Genomic DNA, 17676 nt, shown 5'->3' with positions numbered 1-17676 from the left:
GTCACAGCCTTCCTCCTGGCTCCACCCCCAAAGTCCACAGATATTTCCTGAGTCGGACCTGGCAACCCTACCCTGAAGTGATGGCCTTCCCTTTTAAAGCATTGCCAGAAACTCTATTGCTTCATCTCCTGGTCTCCTACTGGTTGCCAAGCTGGGCCTGATGGTTCGAAATGAAGAAAATCTACTCTGGACAGTAGACTATGGCCACTGAGGGCTCATCCTACCTTCCCCAGGCCCTAACTTCAAAATCTCCAGAAATTTCCGGACCTGAAGCTGGCAATCCTAATCGTGAAATAATATCCTTGAACTATTTTTAGTGTACACTTCAGGTCTACCAGCTTGAAATCTGCAGAAATGTCCTGTTTTCAGACCCTTCTGTGATTAGAGCAGGGGGGGGGGCAAACTCGCTTAGCCTAAGAGCCGCATAGAATAAATGTCAGATGTTTGAGAACTGCAAGACATGAGAGAGGAAGGAAGGAAGGAAGGAAGGAAGGAAGGAAGGAAGGAAGGAAGGAAGGAAGGAAGGAAGGAAGGAAGGAAGGAAGGAAGGAAGGAAGGAAGGAAGGAAGGAAGGAAGGAAGGAAGGAAGGAAGGAAGGGAGGGAGGGAGGGAGGGAGGGAGGGAGGGAGACAAATAGATGGGGGAGGGTCAGCTGGCTTGGCGAAGTGATTTAAAGAGACAAATGCCTTCTCCAAGCTGGCCAACAGGACAGTGGGGGCTTCCAAAGCCATACAATATATGTGAAAGAGTCACATGTGACTCCCAAGCCGCAGTTTGGCCACTGCTGGATTAGAGTGCTTTGAGCTATGCGCACCTCACACCTCACCTTTCAATCAAATGTTGAAGTATCTGAGCAATTATGGGATACTTTTCTTGTCACTCCCTTTCAGGGAGAGTTAGACAGATACTATACTTTCACTCCAACTTTCACCATCCCTCAGGTCTCTGTATGCTGTGGAAATATCTTTCTGGAGTGTTTCTCCTTTCGATGGAGAGATTTAAAAATTGTTTTCTTTCTTTCTTTCTTTCTTTCTTTCTTTCTTTCTTTCTTTCTTTCTTTCTTTCTTTCTTTCTTTCTTTCTTTCTTTCTTTCTTTCTTTCTTTCTTTCTTTCTTTCTTCCTTCCTTCCTTCCTTCCTTCCTTTCTTTCTTTCTGTAATCAGGGTGTCCTAAACTGTGTCTTGCCACAATTATAGCCTTCTGGCTATAATACAAATATGTATCCTATTCCTCCATCCACACCTCCATTTTGAGGAAGACAGGTAAACAATGTGATTCTAAAAACGCTTGGAGAGCAAGACCCATTAATTAAAATATGACTTGCTTCTAAGCAGACCTGCTGAGGATTATGTACATGAGTGCCATCAAGTCACAAATGACTTATGGTGATCCCAGCAAGGGGCTTTTAAAATGAGTGAGAAGCAGGGGTGGTTTGCCATTTCTTTCCTTTGCTGTCTCCCATCCAAGCTCTGCTCTGCTCAGCTTCTGAGATCTGAGATCAGGCTATAGTCCAGGGGTGGCCAAACTTGTTTAATTTAAGAGTCACATAGAATAAATATCAGGTGCTTGAGAGCTGCAAAACATGAAATCAGATGTTTGAGAGCTGCAAGACAGGAAGGGAGGGAGGGGAGGGGAAGGGAGAAAGAAAGCAAATAAATTGGGGGGAGGGAGAGATGGAAAGAAAGCAACTTTAAATGCATTCTCCAAGCTGCTGGCTGGCTTTGCTTGGAGAAGTGATTTGAAGAGACAAATGTCTCCTCCAAGCCAACTGACGGGGTGGTGGGGGCCTCGAGAGCCACACAATATGAGTGAAAGAGCCACAGTTTGGCCACCCATGTGCTATATCATGCCGCCTTTCCTCTCACAGGGCACACACCTGCAGCTCCCTGGGACCATTCTAGTTGCAGTTAATTCTAGATCAAAGATTGCTTTCACACAACTAAATAACACACTTTTACAACCCACTTCAGTGACTGTTTGCTAGTAGATTTTGCTATTTCATGCAGTAAATTCCAGTTACAAAGTGCATTGATGGTGGACTGGACGTGTGTTACTTAGTGCATGCGAAAGCACCCTTTATGGCACCATGAGAAAGCTTAAAAACTTTTCCTCCTCTTGGCCATAGTTTCGATCTGAATTGAGCCTCCTGTGCCTAAACCTGGAAGCTTCAGACATAAGAACACTAAGGAAACCGCCTGCATTCACCCTGATTTAAGGTTTCTCCCCCACCCCCAACCTTCCTAGGAATCAAACAGCATTTGGTCCTTAGGCATATCAACTATCATGACGGTATTTCTTACCTGTTTTTTGTATTACCATGGTTGAGTCAGGGCCAGACTATGCTAGATGGCAGATTTGTGGTGAGATCTCAGGTGGGTGGGTGTTTTGTAATGAAACGTAGATGTTGGGTACTACCAATGTAATCAAAGCAGGGATGCCGAAAGAGAAAAGATTTTCTCCATGCAATGTTCTGGATCACAGTACCATTACTGTTGTTGTTGTTAGTTTTCCCAGGTGTATGGCCATTGTCTTGGCATAGTAGTAACTAATGTTTCACCTGCGGCTATGACTGGCATCCTCAAAGGTATAACACAGAAGGCTAGAGTTCGCTCTATGTCAAAGTGAGAAGAAGATGATAGGCAGTTAATTTATATCTACTTAGGAAGGTGGAGTAGGGTAGGGTAAGGTGCAGTAGGCTAGGGTAGGATAGATTATAAATTAACTGCCTACCATCTTCTTCTCACTTTGGCATAGAGAGAACTCTAGCCTTTTGTGTTTTACCTCTGAGGATGCTGGTCACAGCTGCTGGTGAAACGTAAGGTGCTACTATGGCAAGACCAAGGGCATACAACCTGGAAAAACTACAACAACTAATGAACTCCAGCCGTAAAAGCCTTTGACATTATATTATTATTATTATTATTATTATTATTATTATTATTATTATTATTATTATTATTATTATTATTTCAACCTACTAAATCATCCTATCCCAGCTAGTGCCAGGCTCATAAAACCGATGACATCCTATTAACATTCTCCTAAACCAGATTTCTGGAGATGGTATCAGAGGCAGAGGAGGAAGGTGCCAGCACAGCTACCATCACTGTCCTAATCAAAAGCCTGGTAGAACATCTCTGCCTTACAGGCCCTGCGGAACTGTAGAAGATCTCTCAGGGCCCTGATGTTCTCTGGCAGAAAATTCCACCAGATTGGGGCCAGGACTGAAAAGGTCCTGCCTCTCATTGAGGACAGCCAGACCTCTCTAGGACCAGGGATCATAACACTCCTCCAGGGACATAGAGTGTTTTTTCCTCTCCCACAGGAAGCAGGACTATTTTGACTGGGAACAGGCGCAAAAGGTGAACATCCCTTCCTAAAGCATCAGTGATCCAGTCCAACTGATAACCCACCACTTCAGCATTTAATCAAAAAAATAAAAACCTTTGGCGATCCAGTCACAATTCATAAAACCTTCGGCAAGCCAGCCACAGCTCACACTCAGTTGGGTTCTCCAGGAGCCTCAAGCCTCTCAGCCTAACCCACCTCACAGGGTTGTTGTGAGGGTCAAACGCAGAAGGAATGGGTGGAATCCGAATGCAGCTTTATCCATATGATGAAATGGAGCAGATTGGATGCAGAAGGGACCCTCAAGAATAGGACACCGATGGAGGGTGTGGGGGGGGGTAGGGTAGCCAGCCAGATTTAGATTGGGAAACTCCTAGAGATTTCGAGATGGAGTTTGGTGAAGACAGAGACATTAGTGGGGCACAACGCCACAGAGCCCACCCTCCAAAGCGTCCCTTTTCTCCAGGGGAACTCACCTCTCTAGTCTGGAGATGAGCTATAATTCCAAGACACCCCCAGGTCTTACCTGGAGGTTGGCATCCCTAACTGGTGAGGACATTTTGAGCTCCTGCGGATAAAACAGAGCTAGCTGTTTTCCCCCCAGGGGGCTGAAGTCCTCAATCCCTTGTAGACGCTGTGCTGGATCCAACCTAACGGCCTCACTGCGACATCAATCGAAGGAACAGAACCAGTCCCCATTCGTCCCATCGAGTCCGCCCAAAAGCTTCGAAATCTCTGCATGTTCTTTTTCTGCTGTTGCAGATTCCACTCTCACACCCCCAGTTTCCCTAGAACCCCGGCCCCATTTGCTTTCAGAGGGTGGTCAACTCACCGCAGTGCACAACATAATTCCTGCCCAGTAAAAGGCTCGAAGCTTTAGCGGATGGTCAAATTCAGGGGGCATCTTGGTTCGGATGAGATCATAACAAATTGCCCACAACAGCAATAAGAGCCAAGGAGTTGCCAGGACACTCCCAGCACCAAGCAAGAGGGCATACAGTAGTTCCATTTCCAACTTCTGAAGGGAAACAGGCGCAGGGGTTGGATGCCCAGGAAGTCCTTGCTGCTTTCCAGGTGACTCCGCGAAGCTACCTGCTCAGCTTTCCTCCACCTGTCTCTTTGCTGTTTGGCTGGCAAAGTGAGTTGTGAAGAAACAGGCTGGTTGTCAGTCGCAATTATACTGGCGCTCGTGCATTGTGAAAACAACAGAGGCTGAATGGATCCGGTGGCTTGCGCAACTTGTGCCATCAGTTCTGATAGGGCTTTGGTCTCAACCTGTTGGGCAACTCATGCCCCAAATGACTCTGCAGTTCATTCAGGGGACTTGGGGAGTTTTCTTCAGAATTCACTGGGGATTCCAGTAAAGGGAGCTTGGAGTTTCAAAAACATATGCCCCCCAAACCTTGTTGGTCTCTGAAGTGCTACTAGGCTCGAATCTAGCTCAGGTTACTTCCTGAAATCCAGGGTGGGGAACCCTTCCCCTCCAAGGCACAAGAGAGCTCAGAGAGCATAGTTCCCCCCCACTTCCATTCTATCCTGTGTGGCTAGACAAAGCTGAGAGAGGCAGTGACTGGCCAAAGTTCACTTGTTGGTCAGCTTTATGGCACAGTAGTAAATCCCAAACTCTGACCTAGATAGTCCAATCTCTTCAGATCTCGGAAGCTAAGTAGAGTCAGCCCTGGCTAGTATTTGGATGGGAGACAACCAAGGAAGACCAGAATTGCTACGTGGAGGCAGGCCTTGCCTTGAAAATCCCTCCAGGTTGCCATGCATCACCTGTGACTTGATGACAAAAAGAAATCCCTAATCTGTGTTGCCTAGCAGCCAACAGTATCCAGCTCAACCAGGAAAGTGACAGCCTGGGTGGTGGAGTGGTCACAATGTCGAACCAGGATCTGGGAGTCCCAGGTTCAAATCCCCGCTTTTCCATGGAATGTCACTGGGAGGCCTTGGGCCATTTGTTCACTATAATCTACTTCACAGAGAAGGAAGAAGAAGAAGAAGAAGAAGAAGAAGAAGAAGAAGAAGAAGAAGAAGAAGAAGAAGAAGAAGCGAGGAGAAGGCGATTGGATTTGTAGCCCACCCTTCATTCAGAGTCTCAAAGCGGCTTACAATCTCCTTCCCTTCCTCTCCTCACAACAGACATATGAACATATGAAGCTGCCTTATACTGAATCAGACCCTTGGTCCATCAAAGTCAGTATTGTCTTCTCAGACTGGCAGTGGCTTTCCAGGGTCTCGAGCTGAGGTTTTTCACACCTATTTGCCTGGACCCTTTTTTGGAGATGCCGGGGATTGAACCTGGGACCTTCTGCTTCCCAAGCAGATGCTCTACCACTGAGCCACTGTCCCTCCATCTTGCAAGGCAGGTGGGGTTGAGATAGCTCTGAGAGAACTGTGACTGGCCCAAGGTCACCCAGCAGGTTTCATGTGGAGGAGCAGGAAATCAAACCCAGTTCTCCACTCTTAACAACCGCACCATGCTGGCTCTCACTGTTGTTGTGAGGTTAAAATGGAGAAGGAGAGAGTGGTGTGGTAAGCTGATTTGGGTCCCCGCTATGGACATAAGGAAGTTATAAAATAAGCAAATAAGTCTCCTCTCTGTGAACATGGAGGCTCCATGGCCAATGGCCTCTGCATGAGGTGTCCTTTAGGAAACTGTCCAACCCCCACTGAAAGTCAGCAGTGGCTATCACCACTATATCCTCCTCCCACAGTTAAGATGTGGTCTTTGAGTCAGTCTGGCCACAACTGAAGAAACCCTGGAGTTAGGTGGATCCATGTTTATAATAATAATTAGCAGGATAATTAGCAGGAATTCCTTTTGTCAGGCTAATAGATGCCTACCCAAATGTCATCTGGATTCCAGTCCTTCGCAACCCGTTGATTAGACCCCGCTAGAGAGACACAGAAGGATCTCTCCAACATGCAGACTTAAAATTCAACCAGTAATCTTGGTTTATTTTAATTTCATGGTTGACTGGGCTGGTTTTTCGGCTTCTTGATCAGTTGGACATTTACCTTAATTGCTCTGCTGAGTCTCATCATCTTTGTTCACGTTTCCATCCGCTATCAGCTTCCATGCTCCAAAACAGTAGCATCCGAACACCTTGGCCACGTTTGTTTCCTTATGCCACAAGGTTTCCAAAAGCGTTGCCCAAACATGAAATCCTGAATCTGGAGGTGTTTTTTAATGAGCAAAGGTTCTTGTGGGCATCGTTCCCAACTTGACTGAGAGATGTTTTATGATGTAGGTTGAAAGAATTTGCATCAGGTCAAATCGAAAACATCAGGATGCAATCTTCTAGCCTAGGGAGAGGAGACTTGCCCAGGGCTGAAGGCTAAGGTTATTACAACATAATATAAAGTAGGCATCTCACAAATGAGAGCAACAATGCAGAAAATTGTACAAAGGGATATCATGATTATCTGTGGTGAAATGGGTCTAAAAATATTGGTTGCCAGGAGACAAAGGGGGCCTACCCACAACTGTAAGGCTATCATTTAATTTTTGTAAGAAATAAATGAAATTTTCAAAAAAAAAACATAAGTGGGGAAACTTTTGCGAAATAAATGTCTGTCTGTCTGTCTATCTATCTATTGTAATTACAGTGTACATACATTGTACATTTTACTGGCAGTATGCAGTAGATGTTAAATGTAAATACAAATTGCATTTTCTCCAGGGAAGCTGTTCATGGCCAGCTGAAGATCAGCTGTAAAAACAGGAGATCCCCAAACCTCACCTGGAGACTGGCAACCCTAAATACAACGTAACTTTTAGTTGCATTCCAGTAATAATATTGGAATGTCTGTTCTATTTTTCAAGCTACTAAAAGGACATTAACCTTTTAAACATATTGTCTAATGTTTAAGGCCCCCCCCCCTTCATCAGGGGCCCACTTGCCACAGGGCAAGCTGACACCCTGGCCAGTCCACCACTGATGATTACAATGTAGTGGGTTCAAAGCATAGAGGAGACGCAATTGCAGTGATCATAGCTCTTTATTGAGTTACAACATGATAACTATCGGCTAAAGAAGACTGCTTAACTGGGCCAATGGGGCCAACTATATACAGTCCTGGGTTCCCGTGCTAGAATGCCATTGGATCATTTGAACCAGCAGGGGGCTTCTGGTTGGGCCAGGGCAGCAGGGATTTGGATCCTGCTGCCCATTGTTCTACAGTCCACAAGCTCAGTCCTCCAGGCTCCAATGAGCCAGGCAGGAACACTTATGAGGAATGTACACATGAGTCCACATACACAATGATAGAGTAGGATTTGTCATCCTCCCCACCCATCTGCAGCCATAAGCAAAGGACCTGATTTCACCATACATTTAATACTTGTCCTCTATGGGGACCTTTAATTAGGTGTCAGTAGATACCTGGCTGTGATATCAACTGCAGCTTGCAAGCCTTGGGAATATTTGGAGGTGCACACCAGCACGTGAGCATGATGCCAGCATGTTGATATCTTTTCTGCTGAAAACAGGAAGTGATATCATAATCCTGGGATGCTTTAGGATATGCAAAACCTAGCATGCACCATGACTTCCAGTTTTCTCCAGAAGTGACATCAGCATGCTGGCATGATGCCAGCATGTGCCCCCCCACACAAACACACAGACACTCCCCCTGGTCTTCTCCTGCCAGCCTTTCACGCGCTGGCAAGCAACTAACAGAGTGGGGATGTCTCCCACTGCAGTAGGAGGCCTGACTAGGGTTGCCAGGTATGACTCAAGAAATATCTGGGGGCTTTGGGGGAGGAGCCAGGAGCAAGGTTAAGATAAGCATGACTGAACACCTAAGGGAGTTCTGGCCGTCACATTTAAAGGGACCACATATCTTTTAAATGTTTTCCCTCAATTGGAAATAATGAAGGATAGGGGCACCTTTTTTTAGGGCTCATAGAATTGGACTCCCTGGTCCAATCTTTTTGAAACTTGGGAGGTGTTTTGAGGAGAGGCACTAAATGCTATGCTAAAAATTTGGTGCCTCTACCTCAAGAAACAGCCCCCCCCCCGGGCCCCAGATGCCCATGGATCCATTATCCTTTCCTCTCCTTTATTTGTTAGTTTCTTTGATCAAAGGTCTTAAGCTCAGCATAATAAACAGGACATTGAATAAAACTGCAAACAAAGACAAATTTACGGAAACAAAATTCCACAGCAGTTTAAAAATCAAGTTAAAATCAAAAATTACATAGCATTGTTTTTAAATTCATAAAACCCTTTAGAATTCAAAATTTTATTATAAATCAATAGTGCATAATATTGATGAGGGCGGTTTCAGGAACGTTTTAAGGAAAGCACTATCAACAGGTATTTTGCCACCGAGTGGATTATTTCAGGGTTCGTATCTGCCCAAGGTTCCATTGGAAGTTGATACCTTTGGAGAACGGGGGTAATCCATAAGAATCTAGGATTGACCCACTGATGGCAAAATAATATAAGATGGTCTAATGACTCTATTAAACCTGTTGCACAGTCACATAATCGGTCAGAGTATGCAAATTGTCCACTCAGCTCTGCAGTTGGGAAAGCATTCAGTCTAGCAAGTGTAAAAAGATGTGTATATCTTGGGATTGTAAGAAAACTCATATAGGGAGGAAGGCACAATCCCAAGTGCAGAATTAGAGCACTCCCACCTTGCCCGAGTTGAAGTGATGATTCAGTCTATATTTGTCACCCTCTGGCTGATTCCGCACTCACCTTTCTCCAGTGCAGGTTTCCGTTTCTGGGCAGAGCAAACTGGCAATTTTGCACCAGATGCTCCGCGCTGGAATCTTGCATGGGGCAAACCTGCTATCTGCTCCGCCGCAGTGTAAATCTGAAAAAACAGGTTTACACTGCAGCAGGGCAAATCGTGGGTTTGCCCCACACAAAATGCCGGCGCGGAGCAACTGGTGCGAAATCACCAGTTTGCTCCACCCAGAAACGGAAGCCTGCCCCGGAGAAAGGTGAGTGCAGAATCAGCCTCTGTCTAGCCAGATTTAGTGCATCTTGATAAGTTATATTATTAAGCACCAGTGGGGAAAGACCAATCAGTTCCAGCCTCTTGTCCACATATCTCGCCCATATACCATTTTGATTATCCTCTTTTAGAAGATAAGGGAGACTCCCACATGCATTTGGTATTGAGTAGAAAGCTTTCAATCTCAGTTTGAAAGTCGCCTTCCAAGCTCTAGATGCAAAAAAATATTGTGCAAACTCCTCCCTGAGAGCAGTCCCTGGGAGTTCCTGCAATTCGACACAGAAACTTAGTAAGGATCTGGTCTAAAGATTCAGAGACTTCCTTTACTCAAATGGCTGCCCCATATAGAAATTGGAATAACAAATACTGGAACCACAGGAGTAACAAATCCGTAATATCAAGTAAACTCACCGTGCCAGCAAATTATTATGTCTGTTAAATAGTATACAAGTCTTTACAGTCTTGTAAACACCTCCATATTTTACACAACAGCTTTATGATAACCCCAGTGTAACAGACACGTAACAATGGTTACAAACAATTGCAGTGCCTGCAAAAATTCTCTCAGTATTTGTCCTCTGACAGTATTGAATGTCTGCACAGTCCATTTTGGACCTTTCTCAAAGGGATGTGGATTCTTTTGAGTATGTGGTGTCTTTATTGGCATCCTCTGTCTTGCCCCACCATATCTCACTGCACTTACTAGCTCAATTAATCACACTCCACTTATCCTTCTTTTAGTACATCATAATTAAAGTACTCTGCTCACTTTTCTCTATGCACAATGGCTTTTTCTCTATGCACAATGGCCATTGTGCATAGAGATATGGTGGGATACGGTGGGGCAAGACAGAGGACCCCCTGGTCCAAACCTTTTGAAACTTGGGGAATTTGAGGAGAGGCACCAGATGATAGGCTGAAAATCTGGTGCCTCTGTCTCAAAAAACAGGCCCCCAGAGCCCTAGATACCCATGGATCAATTCTCCATTATATTCTATGGGAATTGATCTCCATAGGGAATAATGGAGTGCTGAGCAGACATTTCTCTCCCCCCACTTTCTGATGACCTTGAAGCAGGGGGAGGGCCTCCAAACCAGGGGATCCCCTGCTCCCACCTGGGAATTAGCAACCCTAAGACAAACAGGTAAATACACATTGACTCTGCCTATAGCTTTGGACATATGTATGGACTTGCCTGATACAAATGTATGGATTTACCCACCAGAACATTTCTTCCTCTCTCACTCAGTGCTATAAACTCTGCCTGAAACAAGCTGCCTTTGACCTCAAGCTGAGAACAGCCTCAGTATCTGGATCAGGGTAGAAAGACGGGGTATAAATTCTGTAAACAATAATAATTATAAGACCTTCAACCTGGTCTCCTTTTGTTATGGTTGAGGGAGGATGTGTGATAGGGTTGCCAGCAATGTTCCTTCTAAGCTAAGCTAGTGCGAGCTAGCTCACAGATTTTTAGCCTCCAACTCACACATTTTTCTCTTAGCTCAGGAAAAATGGCTCCAGAGCAAACTAGTTGATGTAGCAGCTCACAGCTTTAATGCCAGAACTCACAAAGTAGAATTTTTGCTCACAAGGCTCCACAGCTTAGAGTGGGTATTGGTTACCAGGTCCAACTTGGGAAATATTTGGGGACTTTGGGGAGTAGAGCCAGGAGCAAGGTTGTGACAATTGATGAGCACACTTGAAGTTCAAAGGGAGTTCTGGCCATCACATTTAAAGGGATTGTGTTCTACTGAAATGCCATCCACTGGAAATAATGGAGGATCAGGATACCTTCTTTTGGGGCGCATAGAATTGGACCCTATGGTCCAATCTTTCTGAAACTTGTGATGAGGATTATTTGAGGAGAGACACTAGATGTTATGCAGAAAATTTTGGGCCTCTATCTCAATAAACAGCCCCCCTCCAGAGCCCCAGGATTTTGAACAGGAAAGGAATAATATCTGCCAGCAGTTTAAATCTCGTGGCTATCCTAGTAGAATTTTGACGAAAGCAGTCTCTAAGATCAATCATGTACAAAGAGCTAACTCCCGACATCCGCAGGAGAAAAATTTGGGAAACAGAGTGGTGTGCACTATGCATTATACTTTATGGAGACTGATCCCCATAGGATATAATGGAGAATCTATCCTTGGTTATCTGGGGCTCTGGAGGGTCAAATTCTATGCACCCCAAAAGAACTGCTATCTCTTAACTCTGAAGTGGGGGGAGGTTCTTCAAACAAGGAGATCCCCTGCCCCCAAGTGGGGATTTTGCAATCCACAAAGAGAATCATGGCAATCCTAAAATCCACAAAACCGGGTTCCCTCCTCCAGGTCAACCCATCGTGTCTGCATCCGCATCTATTTTGGAACCACTTAGCCAGTATGCAGACTTTTTTCCCCTAAAACCTCAAGTTTCTAATATCAAGACTTACATTAAGGACACATCCAACTTTATTGCACAGGTGGAAGGTTTGAAGGTCCCAGCGGAGTCTACTCTTGTTGCATGGATGTTACGTCCTTGTACACTAATATACCCCATGAAGAGGCTAGGGCTGTACTGCAGGACGTTTTAGACACCAGGCAGGATAGTGAACCCCCCTACACATTTTTTGATGGAACTTATTGATATCATTCTTGAAAATAGTTTCTTCAGATTTGATGATCAGTTTTATTTGCAAGTCCAGGGAGTCTCTATGGGGAGCCCCTTTTCGCCCAGCCTAGCGTGTTTATTCATGGCTGAGTTGGAAAATAATTTTTTTGCAATCCTGACATTAATCCATTTTTTGATTCTGTAATATGGTTTAAACGATATATTGATGACATTATGGTGGTGATTTCGCATGAGTCCACAGTTATTCCTTTAATGGAGTGGATGAATAACATTCATCCCTCTAGTCAATTTTCTCATATTGCTGACAAACAAACTATTGTCTTTTTGTATACGTGTGTCTTTAAGACAGAAGCAAATACCTTAGCCGTAAAAATCTATAGGAAGCCCACTGATAGAAGTGCCCCACTGCATTTTCAGTCTTGCCACCCTTCGCATTTACGGGCTAGTTTGCCCTACAGTCAGATGGTGAGGGCCAAACGAAATTCAACTATGACCCAGGATTTTGAACAGGAAAAGAATAATATCTGCCAGCAGTTTAAATCTCGTGCCTATCCTAGTAGAATTTTGACAAAAGCAGTCTCTAAGGTCAATCATGTACAAAGAGCTACTTTGTTTAATAACTCCCGACGTCTGCGGGAGAAAAATTTGGGAAACAGAGTGGTGTGCGCTACACAATTCTCCCTGCTAACACAATCTGTCCACAATATAATTTAAAAAATTTGGTTTCTTGTAAAGGATTTGCCGGGTTGCCATGAGACACCACAAATCGGCTTTAGAAGAAACTTGGGTGAATTCCTGGTGAGAGCAAATCTTGCACAATCTGCACAAAGTGTGAGGAAGACGGGTGGGCACTTTAAATGCGGCGCCTGCTTAGCATGTGGCTTATCTATGCAAACGTTGGAGTTTGTTCATTCTGATACTGGCTATAAGGTGTTTTTGAAAGAGACCACGACTTGTGCTACTCAAAGATGCATTCATGCAATCCTCTGCCCTTGCAAAAAAATCTATTTGGGCTCCACCGTGCATACCGTTCATGCACGCATGTTGGAGCACATATCGAGAGTAAAAAATCTCGTGTTAGATGCTCCTTTGGTGGAGCACTTCCTCATGAACATGATTCTATGTGCTTTTGTGTGCTGCTTAAATTTCCAGTCAGGTTGCAGGGCAAGGTGGACAGCAATAGGTGGCTTCTTCAACAAGAAATTAGGATGATTTTTAAATTAAGAACTTTAACTCTGCATGGGTTAAATAATGATTGGGACTTAACATGCTTTCAGTAATCAATTGGATCTGTGCATTTATATGGTTTCTGATGATTTGTACGTTTTTGTTTGGGACACTGCTATAGCTTGTTGCATTGTATCATTGTACATTGTACATTGGAGAGCCAGTTTGGTGTAGTGGTTAAGTGTGCGGACTCTTATCTGGGAGAACCGGGTTTGATTCCCCACTCCTCCACTTGCACCTGCTGGAATGGCCTTGGATCAGCCATAGCTCTGGCAGAGGTTGTCCTTGAAAGGGCAGCTGCTGTGAGAGCCCTCTCCAGCCCTACCCACCTCACAGGATGGCTGTTGTGGGGGAGGAAGGTAAAGGAGATTATGAGTAGGGATGTGCATTCAGTTTGGCCAAACCGTATTTACAGCTGAATCACCACTGATTTGGCTGTATACAGAATAGGCTGCAGCCGATCCCCATAGGTGCCCATTATACGGCAGCCGAATACAGCTCGCCGTATACTTACGAATGGCTATTCGGAAGTATACAGCTGTCAATTCAAAAGGTGTGAAAGTAGCTTCTGCAGCCTCAAAGGAGCTGCTTGCCTACTTTCCCGCCTTTAGTTGCTTTTTCCCGCCTCTCCCATAGCCTCCCTGGGATCAGGGAGGGGGGAGGGGGAAGAGGAGCCCCAGCAGCCAATCCAAAGCATGCATTTGCAAAATGCATTGCAAATGCATGCTTCGCAGGGCTTTTTAAGGAGTCTTCCTTCCTGGCTGGACTCCTCCATTGCTGCTGTGTGTGAGAGATTGTGCTGCTGCTGGCTGGCCCTTGGCTTCAGCTGCTGCCTGCTGCTCTCTCACTCAGCCTTACCAGACTTCCCTGGACTAGAGAAGACAAGGTAAGACAGTCTTGGGGTTCTTGTTTTTATTTATTGTTGGTAAAAGGACTTTTTAAGACTTAGAGTCCCTTTACTTATCCAGATTTGGGTGGTGGTGGTGGTGGGGTAGCTTATTTGGGGTTAGGGGATTAGGGGTTTCTGCTTGGGGAGGGGGCCTGGGGTGGGGGTGGGGGTTGCCAATTTGCCCATATCTTAATTTAGTGAGAGGACTTTTAAAAGTACAATGTCCTTTTACTTCTCCTGATTTGGGTGGCTTGGATTTCTTGGGGTTAGGGTGAAGGGGTTTTTTTTGGGGGGGGGGGGGTTGGCAAAGTTCCTGTATTGTTAAAAGTTAATTTTTTTACTGTTTTAAAAGTATTCAGTGTTTGATTTGTTGCTGCTGTGTTGTGCTGCTGCTGTTACTCTTCTCTTCGGGTTCTTGGGGGGGGGGGTGCTGTTTGGCCTAATTTCCATTGTTTAAAAGGCCACTTTTGTCCCCCTTTTCCTGGTTCTGGTTTTAGGGGGGGGGGTGTTGTTGACTGATTTGGCTTGAGCTTTCTTATTGGTGAAAAGGCCATTTTTTAGCACTTGAGTTGCTTGGCCTTTTCTCCTGTTGTCCCTTTTCTTGGTTTGGGGGTGGGGGTGGGGGTGTTGTTGACTGATTTGGCCTGAGCTTTCTTGTTGGTGAAAAGGCCACTTTTTTAACACTTGGCCTTTTGTGATTCTGCTGGTTTTGTTTTAGTTTTTTTTAATTACCTCTGGTTGGTGTGGGGGTTGGCGAGGGTGTGTGTGGGCTGGGTCACTTTCTTGTTTTTATAGAGTAGATTGTGTGTTCTGTGGCAGGGAAGCTGGCACCTGGGTGAGAGACCCAGAACCAGCAGGCTTGTTGTGGTTGGCCAGCTCTCTCCGTGTTGTTTGGGGCAGGGCTGGAGAGCTGGCATCTGTAGATTGTGTGTTCTGTGGCAGGGAAGCTGGCACCTGGGTGAGAGACCCAGAACCAGCAGGCTTGTTGTGGTTGGCCAGCTCTCCCCATGTTGTTTGGGGCAGGGCTGGAGAGCTGGCATCTGTAGATTGTGTGTTCTGTGGCAGGGAAGCTGGCACCTGGGTGAGAGACCCAGAACCAGCAGGCTTGTTGTGGTTGGCCAGCTCTCCCCGTGTTGTTTGGGGCAGGGCTGGAGAGCTGGCATCTGGGTTTGCTGCAGCCAGGTCTGCAGAGCAGACCTTGAGCAGATTGTGTTTTGTGTGGCAGTGACATTGGCAACTGGGTTTATATTGCTTCCAGGCCTGCAGGGTTCATAGAGTAGATAGAGGGATGTAGTGCATTTGGGTCCTATAGAGATTCTCTGATGTGGTTAGGTTTGGCTTTGGGTGCCCCAGGAATTGGACCCCCTGGTCCAATTTTTTTTGGCCTTGTGGGTTTTGTGTGGGACAGTGCCCTGAAGCTGCACAGCAGTTTGGGGGGCTCTCCTCAAAACCCCCTTCTCCCCAGAGCCACTTTTCCCACGACAATTACAGTGAGGAAGTGGCTAATTGGGCTTTCCCCATCATTGTTGGCAATGGGCCTTTTGGGGAGCCAAAAGACAGGGACCCCCTGGCCCAATCTTTTTGGGACTTGGGGGGGTTGGAGGGAGAGTCCCCTGCAGGTCCCCTGAAAATTTGGGTGCTCTCCCTCAAACCCCCTGCCCCCCAGTAGCCTCTAATTATGCCCTATGTTGCCATTGATTTCAATGGCCCATAGGGTATAATGATGGAATAGGGGCACCCTCTTTGGGTGCCCCTGGAATGGGACCCCCTGGCCCAATCTTTTTGGGACTTGGGGGGGTTGCAGGGGGTTTGGGGGCTCTCCCTCAAACCCCCTCCCCTCCATGCGGCTTCAAATATACCCTATTTGCCATTGATTTCAATGGCCCATAGGGTATAATAGGGCCGTATATTCGGTAATAGCCGCGCATCTACTGTATATGCGGCTATTCCGAATGCGGTATTCAGGAGTATACGGGGATTCCGAATTTTTTCCCCCCGTATACTTCTGAATCCGTGTAAAACCGATTTTGGTTTTTTTGCACATCCCTAATTGTGAGCCGCTCTGAGACTCTTCGAAGTGGAGGGCGGGATATAAATCCAATATCATCTTCTTCTTCATCATCTTTAAGGAACGTGAAGTATGTATACCTGTTACATATAAGCCACTTGGAACTGCTTTTCTCCAGCACTATTCAAGTGCCTTTCAATGTTGTAATGTAATGGCATTTGTTGCCCAGGGTATGAAAATGTTGTAAAAAGGTATTTTTAACTTTTTAGCTTCATAGTAAGATTTGTGGCTTATATGTATACTGGTTAACATTTTATATGATTTTGCCATGCATTTAGGATTTTTGCAGCTCGAAGAAGCATGTGTGAAACAAGGGTTCCAGTACGACCTTGTTCTTTTCAACCTTTTGGATTGCTGGCTGCATATATTGAGAGACACTGATCAACTGCACAACTATTTCACCAGGATTCCTTGGAATATACTGAGCAATGATTGCTAAAAAGACTGGTTTGATTCTTGATGAACACGTTCCCTATTTTGCTAAGGACTAATTCTATGGTCTTTCATGAATTAATATATGCTTTTGTAATTGTTTGGTGAGTTTGTTGGTTGTACGGAGGCTGGTTTTCACGGAAAGCCTTGTGCTTTGGATTTCTCTGTCCAAGTGGGGATTTGGCAACACAAGGGGATTAACACAATCCAGGTAGAGAATTAAAGCCAGTGCTGTGTTGTATAACAATTGGAACAATTTGTACTACTGAATAAGTTACAGAACCAACACTGATGGTCGTAGACCTACTAACACAATTACATGCAATGGTAATAGCAATAAATCACTTCCATCCACACATATAAAGCACTTCATGTAACATATGGAGAAAAAGTCCAAACAGGTTCAGCCAGATGACTTGTGCTGTGCTTGTGCTGCTGGATGACAATCTCTAAGTCAGGGGTTTCAAACGTGGGCTGGGGGCCGAATCAGGCTCCCAGAGGGCTCCTATCAGGCCCCCAAGCAACTGGCTGTCACCTGCTTCCTTCTCCCTCTCTCTTGCTTCCTTCTGCATAACAGCTTGCTTTGCAAGACTTGCTCAATTGCATAGGAGCTACAGAGCAAAGCCTCTATTTTCTCCATTGGCTGAGGCTCCTCCCTTGGGGAGGAAGGGGGGGGAGGCAGAGTTTGCTTTGCCAGGCTCTCTCAGTCACACAGCAAAGCTACTGAGCCAAGCCTCTCTTCCTTCTGTTGTTTGAGGCTCCTCCCCCTCCTGATCCCCTAGGGAACAAGGAAAAAGCCAGAGCTTCCTTTGCCCAATTCCCTGGATCCCATGGGAGAAATACAAAGAAAGCACCTTTAAGACCAACGAGTGCTAATGTTTTAATTTTTTAAAAAAATGTGTTTGTTTGTGTCCTTTATAAAGTTTATCTCTGCTACCTAATCTAAAAGAGGTACACGCATGGCCTGGCCCGACATGGCCCGGCCTGACAAGGTCTCATTTATGTCAGATCCGGCCCTCATAACAAATGAGTTTGACACCCCTGCTCTAAGTGATTTGTAGACTCGTGCTGATAACTTTGAAGTTAAATTGTTTTTTAAGGGCTTTGCATATTTCATGCATTGA

General features: G+C 45.4%; 1 protein-coding gene across 1 annotated transcript in view; it reads right to left on the bottom strand.

Moving 5' to 3' along the window:
* The window catches only part of LOC132587000 (arylacetamide deacetylase-like 4), a 40027-nt gene extending 35671 nt beyond the window's left edge, over positions 1 to 4356 (bottom strand). The window contains exon 1 of the mRNA XM_060259179.1: positions 4180 to 4356. Within this exon, the coding sequence (XP_060115162.1) occupies positions 4180 to 4356 (177 nt within the window). The remainder of the gene's footprint in view (positions 1 to 4179) is intronic.
* Positions 4357 to 17676: the final 13320 nt, after the last annotated feature.

Source organism: Heteronotia binoei, chromosome 18, assembly GCF_032191835.1.
Source record: "Heteronotia binoei isolate CCM8104 ecotype False Entrance Well chromosome 18, APGP_CSIRO_Hbin_v1, whole genome shotgun sequence".
NCBI classification, from domain to species: domain Eukaryota; kingdom Metazoa; phylum Chordata; class Lepidosauria; order Squamata; family Gekkonidae; genus Heteronotia; species Heteronotia binoei.
Note: the sequence above shows the minus strand (reverse complement) of the source record. Positions and strands in the feature narration are given on the sequence as shown.